Raw genomic sequence first — 13,448 nt, forward strand, 5'->3', positions numbered from 1 at the left:
GGGGGAATGTCCCTGTACTTACTGTAAGTCGCTCTGGATAAGAGCGTCTGCTAAATGACTAAATGTAATGTAGACGTGAAGAAGCTTCCCCTCCTCCCTCTCTTCATTTACTCCCACATATCCTTATTCTCCCCACTCCTTTCTCATTGACCCTTGATACAAACAAGGAACAATCAAATGAAAAACACTTGAACAGACAAACAGACCACAAGACACACACATACACACTCACACACGCAAACAACAGACTTGAAAACACAGAGACATCATTGATGTTAGAAACCAGTTTGTAGGTGTGCTAGTCGTGACAGTAATCTTCTAGGGAGTCACCTGTTTCGAGCAGAAAGTCACATAAGTGTCCCTTCAACATTAACACACTTCATTGCATTTGCATCTTGAATGTTGCAATCAGATTTATTTTGGCTCGAATTGAATTATTGAATTCTTTCAACAAAAACATTTGTTCGAATTTTTGGGATCTGAATTTTACCATTCGAATTTAAACAGCCTGAATTTGAATTTCTGAAGCTTGAATTTTTTTAATCTAATTTTTGGTAACTGAATTTTACTGTTCGATTTTGAGCAACTTGAATTTTCAAACGTTTAATTTTTCAATCAGATTTTGTTACCGTTTTTCTCAATTGTTTACACACAAATACTGGTACTTGAGACACAATGACCACAACATGTAACTCATGCACCAACCCCATGAACCAATTGTGCTAAACTACAAGCACAATTCCTGCTTTACACTCAAATTACAATTCTAACACACACTTTTTTCAAAACACTACACACAATTCTCTGCATTTGGCACAATTTTCATGAAGAAAATCTTTTGTTTTCACAAAGAACACACTGCCATTCAAATACGCACACTGACTCATCGCATGGGCAAACACCTGTCACACAGTTTTACAATTAGCAATCAGAGCTTTAGAATAAAAGGGCAACAGGTGACCTTTTCTGTTTTTGAGCAATGGATGCCAACATTGGAAACAGAGGCAGAGGAGTGAGAGTAAGAGGAGGAGGACAGGGAGGACGAGGATGAGGAAGGCCAAGGACCATAATCTCTGATGAGATCCGAGCCGCTTTGGTTGACCATGTAGTCAACCATGGTCTAACAATGAGGGAGGCTCGGCAAAGAGTACAGCCAAATTTGAGCAGGTACACTGTAGCATCCATCATCGGGACTTTCCGAAATGAGAATAGGGAAGAAATCTACTCTCACTACAAAATTGCAGTAGGCCTACTGCATATCAATACAGTACTCAATGAGTACAGTAGTACAGTATTGCCTGTGGACTGTTCTGTAGGACTGTAAAAATAAAGTATGTTTCAAGTATTTGGAAAATGTATTCCTACTTTGTATTCCTACACAGTATTTACAGTATTTTACTATTTGTTTGGCAGAACTGAAAGATTACCAACACAAGGTGGTCGGGAACGCCTTCTGTCTCCTGAACAGGAAACTGAAATCATGAACATGGTCCTAGAAAATAACGCCATAAAATTACGGCAAATACAAAAAAATAAAATAATAATGTAACTGTATACACTATACAGTAAATTATTATGTTGTTTTGTATGTAAACCACTGCATGTGCAACTTTGTGTTGGTTGGGATGTACACTGTGTACATATATGTAAAATATATTTGTTACCGTGTATTTCTGTGTTCTGAGTATAAAAACAATATTCTCAAATATTTTACAACACACTTATGTATGTACTGTCTGTAGTAAATGTAACACTGAACAAAAAAAGGCCTAACTCACTATGATGAATGAAGAATAAGTGTTTTCCATTCATCATAGTGTTTTACATTGAGCACATCAGTGTTCAAATTGTTCTTATAAATGTCTATTCATATGATGGTTTGTGTTTGTCATTTGAAAACAAAATACCATTTTGAGATTAAATAACATTGTTTTGAATGTTAAGTTTAATTTTGCAGGAGAAGTGAGGGGTTTTGCCCATTGTGTGTGTGTTTTTTTGATTTGTGTGTAGAGTTCTGAGAGTATGAGGTATGCATTCAGAAAATGTGTGTAACCAATCGAGAAAAACTGTAAAACATTGAAATAAATTCATATTTCAAATTTAAAGAGGTGGATTCTAAACCAACCAATTCGGTGGTGTTTGAATGTCAATATTAAGTATTCAATGCTTCTTAAAATTCAAAACATTTTGTCACTGATTTGCTTCCATACTTGGGTTTATATATTGTATTAAGGTTAGCTTCTCTGAGAGAACCAATTATCAACAAAGTACCATCACCTTCTGTTACAAGCTTATGCTTTATGTACAACAAGCGTGCAAGTTACTGGCGCCATCTAGTGTTCTTGATCAGTTATTGCCATTCTCACCATAAAAGAACAAAACTGATACTTTTGGTAAAAATGACCAGTACATGCGTACACGAGCTAATTAAATGAAGCATGATGAACATGTTGAGAATCTGAGTTGTCATATGACACTGTCATACCAAGCTGAACAATATGACACGGTTAGGGTCTTCTAACTACGAATTAGGATGCGGTCCTGTGCAGTTCGTTATTTAACACACCGACTATTTCATTTAACAAGTGATAACTCAACCGGTCTGGATAATATAAATAGCCTACATAATTTCATAATCATACACTATATTTTCTTGTGAATGAAAAGGTACCAACGAAAGTGTTACACCGCTACTGTTAGGGAAAGGTTGCAGAAACCAGATTAGCCTATTCTCTTGAAGATAAATATGTAGGTTATCATGTGATCAGTGTCCAAACTAATTATTAACTCTCTTAGCAACGTAAAACTCAAAGTGATCTTCGTTATACCTCATATCAGTTGCAACCTATCATGGAAAGGTAAAAAATCCCCTACAGGTAAAAAAGGATTGATAACTACATGAAAGTGAAAGCCTAATGTACCTGGAGTTCGCCAAAGGTAGACTACAAAAAGACGTAATCTCCAGGTGAGTTTTCTGTAATTGACAATGAAGGGTTTTAATGTGTAGCACTACTCTTTAAAACCATATTAAACTGTAGGCTACGAGTTCATAACTCTAGCTATAGTCTAATGTAGTTTTATGTCGACTGGACTACAGACTTTGAGATGGTTCGCGGAGTTGGTGTTGTACAGACATTCAGGAGCATTTCTCCATAGGCTGTTTTTCATGGCTGGCAAAAACGACTTCTAGTCGAGTGTGAACATTTTAATATTATCACCAAATCAGAAAAACGATTCGTTTACTTGCAGACAGGTGGTGTAGGCGATAGTGTAAACTTCAAACAAAAGCGGAAGTGCCAGGGTTAAAGCCATGGATTGAGCAAGTGAGGCAGTGAGGCAGAGCGGTCCGTGTACTTTGCGGCCAATGGATTTTCGTTTTGAAATTAGAAAACCAAAATCGGGAAAAGATCTGTTTCCCGACTACCATTTAGAAATAGGAAAACAAAAAACGTAAAATGGGTAGTTTTCCGTTTTTTGTTTCGATAATAGAAAACGGAAAACGAAAAAACAAAGAAAATGGAAAATGGGTCGTTTTCCGTTTTTTGTTTTCCTATTTCTAAATGGTACCCGATTTTGGTTTTCTTATTTCAAAACGAAAATCCATTGGCCGCAAAGTACACGGACCCAGAGCGTAAACTCTGCGTGATCCTACCGTAAAGGTTCAAAGGTTAAACCATTGCGTACAGTATCTATAAAATGACGGTTATTGTAGCCTATATTCAACAGATTAATTGAGCATGTTACAATTTTGGGTTAATTCTGACACGAGAACGCAAAAGGGTTAGGACTACAATATTAAGAAAGGAAACAAGCTTGTAATTTTGGGCCGCGTTGGGTTACCGTTATTGGTTGATTCCGCATTAACTTGCAGACGCCCACTGTGCACGCATCACTTCCGCATATTGCAAATCAAAAACCAAGTCAACAACTTCCGGTAGTTAGCAGTTACGTTAGTTCTCGCACACAAAATGCTGTTTTTTATGAGTTTGGATTATCTTCCCAAAATGACAATTAACGATGTACATAGGATTTTATGTTGCTGCCCTTCAAGCAAGAGGAAAAAGGGGTTCAAATTGTATGTTTTGAGCTACTTCAACAAATACAAAGGTAATGTTTATCTACCTCACACAGTAAAAGTAGCTAGCTATCACTGCTAATAGTTAGCTATGTAATAACGGATTTGAGCAGTAACGTTAGCTAGGCTAGCTAGCTAATTTTCTTAGCTACTAACGCTATATGTAGGCCTACTCAATTATCTGATTGTCAGCTTGCTTGATAGTCGTTAATGTTAACACATAAATATTTGGTCTGTCATATTTGTTACCAATGGATAATGTAATGTAACATGTCTTTCACAGTTTCTAAACAAAATCTGGAAATGGGAGAAATCTCAATGAGGGCGACCTGTTATCGGTTGATGAAAAAAAGTGAGAAACCGCACCATCTGAGTGTAGGTTTGAGAGAGAAATATCTTAGGCTTAACAATCTGTTTTGGTTATTAAAAGTCACGTTTCTAACTTCACTGGAAGTTCTTGACCTGGCCTTTTCCCCCTTGGCAATACTTGTCACTCGTGGGCATATAGCCATATTTAACGTTATGTTATGGTACTATAGGAAAGGTTGTAGTTATGCAGGTTACCTCTCTTTACAATGTGTGCTTACTGTGGCTTCTTTAATCTCTCCCCCCAAAAATCTGTGAAAGCAAACAGTTTGGTGGGCAGGAAAATTATTTGAGCTATGCAAGTGGGCCGTGAAGTGGAAAAGGTTGGGAATTGCTGGAATAAGCTATTAGCACTCGAGCAATTCTAAGCTAATTCTGACACTGATAAAGAACACTTAATCTTGTTAAAACCGCAAACAAGTTAGCAATGTGATATCCCCAACTCCCTAACACCTGTTTACACAATGATGTAGAGAACATTTTAACATAAAGCCTGTCGCTGGTCTGCAGTGCACTCTTATGCGTAGCCTACCCTAGATTCCTACAATAGCGTAATATTAAATGGTGATGGACACTATGTTTACTAAGGTGAAGTGGTTTTCCGCTGTTCCCTATCCACATGATAATAGTCTGCAAATATCTGAAAGGTATATGATGGGTTAATATCCACTAGCACACACTGGGTATCTCTAAAAAATAGCATGTTGTCAGTAAACAAACCCTGTGTCTCTGCTCGCGATGACTAGTGCGACAGTAAACCAAAAACAGGTATTTCATGTCAGCACTAGGTCTATATGCACAGGCACTTTTTTGGTCCACCTTTTTTATGTATTTAAACGTTCTAGCTTCTACACTCTTGTGTTCTGTCTCACCAGGGAGGTTGGATGCTAGGCGCCGACGTGATGTCAGAGATGGGTGAGTCTGGCGAGGAGGAGCTGAGTGAAACCCAGGGCCTGGAGGAGGACGAAGCGTCCAGGCTAAGGTCAGCCAAGGAGCGGAATGGGGGGGTCCAAACCGACAGCCGTGAGAAGGAGAAGAAACCGGGGATGTTTAAGTCGTTAAGAGAGAGCTTCAAACAAACACCAAAGAGGAATCCTTTGTCACCTAACTTCAAGGACCATCTGAATACTGAAATGGGAAGGCAGAACATTGACCCTGAAATCACCTCTCCAACACAGGTCCAGCCACCCTCTTCTCCAAGTAAGTTATTTTAGAGTTTTGCTTACTTTCTTGACTGACACAGAACTGTTATGAAACTACGTCTTTGTTAAGGAAGTGGCTTCCCAAGGTCCTGTAAAAAGGAATCTTCAAGAATTGTAGTACAGGAGACATATTTCATGTTTCATTCCGTGGTTTTGTGCATTACACAAGTGCTCAGCCAAACTGACCTTGGAGTTTGTCATCATGACTTAATTTCGGACATTCCTATCTTGATTGTTTTGGGTCGGGTTAAAGAAGGTCACAGCCAGGAAGTTGTACAGGAAAAATACCCTCTTGCTTCAAGAGGGTATTTTCATAGAATAACACTGATACTGTGTGTGTGTGTATACCATCTCCCCCTTTTGTCTCTGATCATTTACATTACATGTAGTCATTTAGCAGACGCTCTTATCCAGAGCGACTTACAGTAAGTACAGGGACATTCCCCCGAGGCAAGTAGGGTGAAGTGCCTTGCCCAAGGACACAACGTCATTTTGCACAGCCGGGAATCGAACCAGCGACCTTCTGATTACTAGCCCGATTCTCTAAACGACTTTCATTAAGGTTTACATGTTGTGGGATTCTGTTGTGTGCCGTTTGTCCACAGATCCCAGTTATGCCTTTACGGACTCCCTTCTGAAAAAGGCCGATTCCTTAAGACGGAGCTTCCGGTTTAATAAGAAGGACAAAACCGCCAAAATGGAGCAGCTCCAACCTGTCACCGAGGCCTCCGCGGCTGAGAAGAAGGAAGTGGAGGTGGAGAAGGCAGAGAAAGGCATCAGAGAATCATACACCCTCCCTGAAATACCCCCCACACCCCTTTCAGGTGAGGTCTCATAGAGCTGTATTGTGTTTTTACCTCTTAATCATTAATCACATTGATTATAGATATAGACCCATCACCAACCCCCCCCCTCCCCCACCCGCAAATTACAAATACATTTGGTGAAGCCGTTCCTCACTCGCCCACCTACCTCTAAGCCCTTACACACCTACCCTAATCCCATAAAAAATTCAAAATAAAAGAACATAAATTAAAAAAATAAGTTTAATGTTGGCTTGCCTTCTACCTTCTAAGTCCTGTTATATCCCTATGTCCTGTTATATGTCTGTTTTGACAATAAAGATCCCCAGATATGTTTTATTCCTGACGTTCAGCTCAGTATCACAACCCGTCCTTCCTCTCTGTGTTCTACATTTACATGTAGTCATTTAGCAGACGCTCTTATCCAGAGTGACTTACAGTAAGTACAGGGACATTCCCCCTGAGGCAAGGAGGGTGAAGTGCTTTTCCCAAGGACACAACGTCATTGGCACGGCCGGGAATCAAACTGGCAACCTTCTGATTAATAGCTCGATTCCCTAACCGCTCAGCCAGCTGACCTTGACCGTGTTCTCCTCAGTGATGCAGATCAACAAGCTGATCGAGATGGAGGCGCTGGAGAAGGCCCACCTGAACCTGCTCTCCCTGCGGCTGGAGTTCCAGCAGGAGAAGGAGCAGTGTTTGGCCGAGGCCTCCCCTCTGGAGCTGGCCAAGAAGGAGAAGGACCTGAGCCTGCTGTACAGAGCCATGCAGGACAAGGTGAAGAGCATCGCACGCAACTCCAACTCCCTCCCGTCCCGTAATAAGGAGCTTCTGGTTGACATGGCCCGTATCATCCAGGAGGAGGAGAGGAGGGAGGGGGATCCCGGGGGCCTTGTGGGTCCGGGGGGCTGGAGGGGGGCCTGGAGGGAGGCTGTGAGCGAGGGAGTGCAGGCCAAGCTGGGTAGCGTCCACCTGGACGGGAGGGAGCTGAATGCCTCCTGGCTGGCTGTCCACTTGGGGTTACTGGGCGAGACCATAGTGGAGGACCTGGAGAATGTGAAGAGGGACCTCCAGGGTTCGTACCCACCCAGCTTCAATGTGTTCAGTACCTACGTGAGCTGTTACCACGCTGCTGTGGGCCAACACCTGAAGAAACTCCTACAGCAGGTGACGGACCTGAAAGATTACTACGCCCTGCTGGACTGGATCATCCATCGCTACGAGAGGTGAGCCCTCCTTACCATTCAGCTTGAAGGGAAAATACACAGTCCGGAATCATTACATTAAGTCATTTAGCAGACGGTCTTATTCAGAGCGACTTACAGTAAGTACAGGGACATTCCCAGAGTCAAGTAGGGTGAAGTGCCTTGCCCAAGGACACAACGTCATTTTGCGCGGCCGGGAATCGAACCAGCGACCTTCTGATTAGTAGCCCGATTCCCTAACCGCTCAGCCCCGGATCTGACCCCCCGCCTGGATATGTTCTGTTGAAGGCTTAGGATTTGTTTTATGGGTACCTTTTGTGACACTTTTTACAATGACACTTCCATGCACTTCCATGCAAACGTCATTAATGTCAAATGAAAATAGAGATAATTGATGGCGTGGACGATGGTTGTGTCTCTTCGCTAGTGAGAGGATCATGGGAAGCCCGTCTCTGTGCCCAGAGATGGAGGGAGAGGACACAGCCCTCTGCCTGGAACAACACTTCCTGGAACAACTGAAGAGTAAATACTGCAGGAGAGTTCAGGTGAGGGACAGGATTGGATTCCCCGTGGTGGGACGAAAGAGATACATACACTATAAAAAAATTTGCCTCAAAAAATATTTGGTATGAGCTTGCTAAAGCTTTAAACAAGTAAATAAGGGTGGCAGTGCAGAAAGAAATGTTAACTTAAGATTTCTTAGAAGTACGTGTAATTTACTTAAATAGTAGATAAGCCACTTTTACTAGAAACAAGTCCAAATAGATTTAAAATCTAAAAACAAGATGGTCTCACTGGTTCAGATGTACAGTTTTTGCAGTGTACACATATAACACTGTCCCGTTTCACGCACAGAGGTAGACCCAGATGCAGACTCCGACACAGGAGGTAGCTTCTAAAAACAAAACGTATTTAAGGAAGAGAGTAGTCGTGGACAGGCAGGTGGTCAGTGCATAGGCTGGCAGTGAAGGTACAGTCCAGTAGTACATTTTACATTTAGTCATTTAGCAGACGCTCTTATCCAGAGCGACTTACAGTAAGTACAGGGACATTCTCCCCGAAGCAAGTAGGGTGAAGTGCCTTGCCCAAGGACACAACGTCATTTTGCACGGCCGGGAATCAAACCAGCGACCTTTGGATTACTAGCCCGATTCTCTAACCACTCAGCCACCTGACTCCTAGTAGGTAGAGTGGTCGTAATCCAGGGGTAATCAGAGGTCTAAACACGGGAGATCAGAGCACAAGGCAGGAACAGGTAACGCAGGAACGCTCGGTAGTAACACACAAGACGAACTGGCACTGGACAAACATAAACCAACTGACTAAATACCCAACAAGACACACCTGGAGGGGGTGAGGCCAAACAAACAGGTGAACACACACAGGATGTGACATCACACCATATTATGGCGTCTTTTACAGGGCTTTTTCTCTCTCCAGGGGAGTTGCATTGAAATAAAGATCTCTGTCAAAGAGCAGCTAAGTCTGTGAGGGGCTGCAGGGATTTGTAGTCATGTTTCTGGTGGTTAGGCCTAAGGGGTATTTTTTGTGTTGTGCCAAAACCCACCCATGCTCTGCCTTGTCCAGATTGTCGACGTAGTCCTGTTCTTCTGTGAATCGTCTGTGTCTTATCAACTAGGAGGACATGAAAGATTCTCTGGGCAGGATTCTGACACTCGAAGACGAGGAAATGTGGAAAAACAGGGTGGCTCCAGAGAGCGATGATGACAGCTTCCTTCACTCTCATTTTCATATGGACATCTGGACGGTAGTTACCTCAAACATTCTGCAATAGCACTATATGTCCACAAGGGGGAAACATGGCTGTTTTCCCCACAGTTGCCTTGTACTGCTTTCTCAATGTCATGCATTTTAATGAATGTTTTCCACAGAAAGTGCAGAGCATTGCTGTGAACTCCAAGAAAATTGATGTCCATTTGGAAAAAAGAGTTGTGTTGGCCTGCTTCGAGGAGTTAAAACAGTTCCCTAAACGGTATGGTCATTTCTGTACCTAGGTTTCAGAAGGAAACCCTTTATTTTGTTGTCATAACAGAAGCCCCTGACAAAAAAACAGGATCATATTTTTCAGTTATCATGTGAACTGGTTGTTTCCTTATTAAGTAATATTGGAACCTTTCAGGTTGAGCAACACAGTTGAGTGATGTATGTGGACTTCTTCAATCTTGTGTAAAACTGATCCAGAAACAGTATTTGCAAATCTCTTCCTTCACAGAACATTTCTTCTGGTATATTTCTTACTTTTTTTTTTTTAAATCTCTCCATAGATTTGAGTGCCAGTTTGAACCGGTTTTTAACAGTCTGAGAGGGACCACATTGGGTGTGGATTATCAAATAACCTACATCAACACTTTTGTTGCTCTAAAGTAAGTCACACTTTTCATGGACAAAAGTAAACACACACCCTTATAATTTTCCTAGCTTTAAGAGCAGTGCTGGTTGCCAGCCAATCTGTACTTTCCAAAATTGTCCACAGAAAGTGAAAGTAACATTCTCAACGTGTCAAGTGAAGGGGGTTTTGAAAGCGTACCGGACGGGCACTGGCATGAAAACGAGCAAAGACACACACACACAGAGTGTGCCAGCACTGGCTGATTTATGTTTAGACTTACCACGTGGTTTCTGGGAACCAGGGCCTCGTGTGTGAGAACAACCCCAATGGAGCTCATCCGCTTCAAGAAATGTGTGCCTCTTGATGGTGGGACACAAACCTCTTTATCCTTGCTCTTTCCCATTCAGCACAATGTTCTTTCTGTGTTTAGTGTGGATGTCTTCCCAGTTGTGTCTACGATCACAGACCATAGTGTCCCTAACATTCAACTCTTAGACAATTATCATGCTCATCTCCCTCATCTTACCGTCTTCCAAAAAGCTTCATTCTTACTGGCATGTAAAATACAGCTATGATGGTTCAGAAAATACAGTGTAAACCTGTTTTACATTTACATTTAGCAGACGTTCTTATCCAGAGTGACTTACAGTAAGTTCAGGGACAATCTCCCCGAATCGAACCGGCAACCTTCTGATTAATAGCCCGACTCCCTAAACGCTCAGCCATCTGACTCCCTTTTTAGTATTAAGTGTATACTAATCCCTTTTTAGTATTAAGTGTATACTAATCTGTATTCAAACTCTGTATCTTCCACTGTCTGTTTGCTTTCCTCCAGGGAGCACATGGACAGCTACAAAGACAGCTGCCCCACACAAGTCGATCTTTTCAGCAGCGAAGCAGATGGCTTGGTCCAAAGACTTGTGCTGGGTCTGGAGAACCAGTTCAAGAATGAGACGAAGGTAGTGCTAATATAACCGATTAATCCTAGTTCCACTGAAGTCCTGAGACCATGGGATGGAGAGAGAACCTTTTGACTTGCGTGTGATAAATTCCTGTTTTCTACAAGGGTCTCCAGTCTTGCTTCCAAAGTGAATGAAAGGGTTAAATGATGAATTGATAAAAAGCAGGAGTCAGGTGGCTGAGCGGTTAGAGAATCGGTTAGAGAATCGGTTAGAGAATCAGGCTAGTAATCAGAAGGTCGCTGGTTCGATTCCTGGCCGTGCCAAATGACGTTGTGTCCTTGGGCAAGGCACTTCACCTTACTTGCCTCGGGGGAATGTCCCTGTACTTACTGTAAGTCGCTCTGGATAAGTGTCTGCTAAATGACTAAATGTAAATGTAAAAAGTATATGATGTGTTTTCAACCAGCCCTTCCTGAGGAGGATGATGACGAGGAAGTGGCTCACTGCAGATGGGGATTTCCAGGAACTCTACTGTCGGACAGAAAAACTGTTCCAGCAATGTGTTAAAATGAGATCTCCACATGTTCAGGTATCTGTTTGTTTTAACTGTCCATTATAGTCCCCTTGTCATCATGACTCACATGGACTTGATGGATGTTACAGGAATGGATTGTATTGTTCTCATGAGTAAAGGTGTCATTGCCTGTCGTGGAAGTGTTGAAACAGGGAATGAAGGAAGGAAGGAAGGAAGGGAGGGAGAACAGTTAATATTTTGATGAGGGGGAAGATAATCATGTGAAAAGGGTAAAGGAGTAAGCATGCTAGAGAGCCTTCCACTTCCTCTTTCAGTTATGTTGTGTCATTTCCTGCCCCCCCCCCCCCTTTTTAAATCAGAAGTTGGTGAGCAACTTGCACTACCACTTGGTGAAGGAATATGTGTCTCAACTGATGAAAAACAACTACTCGTGCAAAAACAGGAAGCACGAAAGAGCGTCAAAAAAGATGCGAGGGCAGTGGTCTAAGCTCAGAGAGTTGTTCCAGGACATGGTAACCCTCTCTACTCAAACTAACCCATTTGTCTGTTTTTGAGTTCATTCAGGCCTACCAACAACTGACATCAATACTGACAAAAACGAATCCTTTTACCAGATATATCTTAGGATATTTGTAACGCAATGATGCTGTTGAAATGCCCCAATAATACATCCACATGTATAAGCCTTCAAAGAATAAACTGAAATATCATATTATTTTTTTCTCCTGTAGAAGACAGACCATGAATGGCTTCACCCGATAGGGGACCATCTGTGTGACATCATCGGGCAGAAAAACAAGAGGGACATTAAAAACCACCTGCAGCCTCTGGTGAAAGACTATCCAGACATCAGGTAGACCCAAAACACAGACCCACACATTAACTATCACTAGTGAACATAGCTGATGGCGTAGACTTAGTTTGTTTACACAAGTATAAATATAAAGAGAAGTGGGGGAGGGTAGTGTTGGAGTATGTCAGTGGAATGTCCAGGCTGGGACTGTGGAAGCACCCTAGGACCAATATATGATGATCAATACATGATGATATGTATTGTGTATATACAGATACATAGGCCTATGTTATATATTCAAAAGCACCCAGGTAGTTAATTTGCCTAAAACATTTAAGCACCTGTTCCGAATGACAAGAACACAGTGTAGATTTCCAACAACAATTAACCGAGTGTGTCCTTGACACAGCTGCAGATGTGAGGATAAGCTAAATCTATAGTCTTTTTAGTCACACAGTGACATATTAAACTAAGCAAAAGTGTTTAGCTGTGTTGTTTTCAAAGTGGACCACCACAGATCCAGGTTTGCGCCTCATGCTGTCTCCTCTCCCACCTTCTGCCCTTCTGCAGTAGGAGTCACCTGGCCGCAGTGCTGTACTTCAGGGGAGTGATGCGAGGCAGAGAGAAGCAGGCGATCCTGCAGTGCCTCACCCAGCTGACGACGGCTCAGGCCGGCACGGGACATCACAGTCACTCTCTCTTCGCCCAAATAGAGGTCCCAATCAACACTGACTGTCTGGCTGACATGCCCTTCTCCTGCCTCTCCTTCCTCCTGCCTGACAGTTAGGCGACACACCGGCACACAGCAAGGCCTGGTTCACCTGGGTGCCTGGCTGTGTGGGGTGCGATGACAGCTTCAGGAAGGCCCAGTCTCCCTGGCAGGCTCTGTGGGTGTGTGAGAACAGTGCCTCAGTAAATCAGTAGTAAACTTGTATTTTTAACCGTTATAAAGAGAAGTGACTTGTCGTTATTGCAAACCTAAGAGTTCTTGATGCTGAATGCTTAAACAGTCTGCCAGTGCTCACAATCGATTAAATTGTATGTGTATCGTTACAGTAAATTGACATTAAATCTCAATTTATTTGCCAATTATGTTATTATCTGATGTAAATATTTTACAAAAGCAGACGTTGATTAATGATGTTCTTTCTTTTGTAGACTTTAGTTCAATACAGTGTATGCAAAAATTAAAGTGAAACCAGGCCATGCACACAGGA

The 13,448-nt window shown here is 42.2% G+C and overlaps 1 protein-coding gene across 3 annotated transcripts; it reads left to right on the forward strand.

The window, feature by feature from the left end:
* Positions 1–2,798: 2,798 nt before the first annotated feature.
* exoc3l4 (exocyst complex component 3-like 4) lies at positions 2,799–13,441 on the forward strand. 3 transcript variants are annotated; one of them, XM_062469498.1, is made up of 13 exons: positions 2,799–2,965; positions 5,317–5,641; positions 6,249–6,467; positions 7,045–7,672; positions 8,079–8,196; positions 9,291–9,419; positions 9,544–9,644; positions 9,937–10,035; positions 10,837–10,960; positions 11,370–11,492; positions 11,798–11,950; positions 12,170–12,291; positions 12,802–13,441. In XM_062469498.1, the coding sequence occupies exons 2-13, from the start codon at positions 5,326–5,328 to the stop codon at positions 13,016–13,018; spliced, it is 2,349 nt and encodes a 782-aa protein (XP_062325482.1). In that variant the 5' UTR covers positions 2,799–2,965; positions 5,317–5,325; the 3' UTR covers positions 13,019–13,441. The 3 variants fall into 3 exon arrangements, with proteins under 3 accessions (XP_062325482.1, XP_062325483.1, XP_062325481.1); XM_062469499.1 differs by lacking the exon at positions 2,799–2,965 and adding an exon at positions 4,334–4,427; XM_062469497.1 differs by lacking the exon at positions 2,799–2,965 and adding an exon at positions 5,165–5,209.
* The last annotated feature ends 7 nt before the right edge of the window (positions 13,442–13,448 follow it).

Source organism: Osmerus eperlanus, chromosome 9, assembly GCF_963692335.1.
Source record: "Osmerus eperlanus chromosome 9, fOsmEpe2.1, whole genome shotgun sequence".
Taxonomy (NCBI): domain Eukaryota; kingdom Metazoa; phylum Chordata; class Actinopteri; order Osmeriformes; family Osmeridae; genus Osmerus; species Osmerus eperlanus.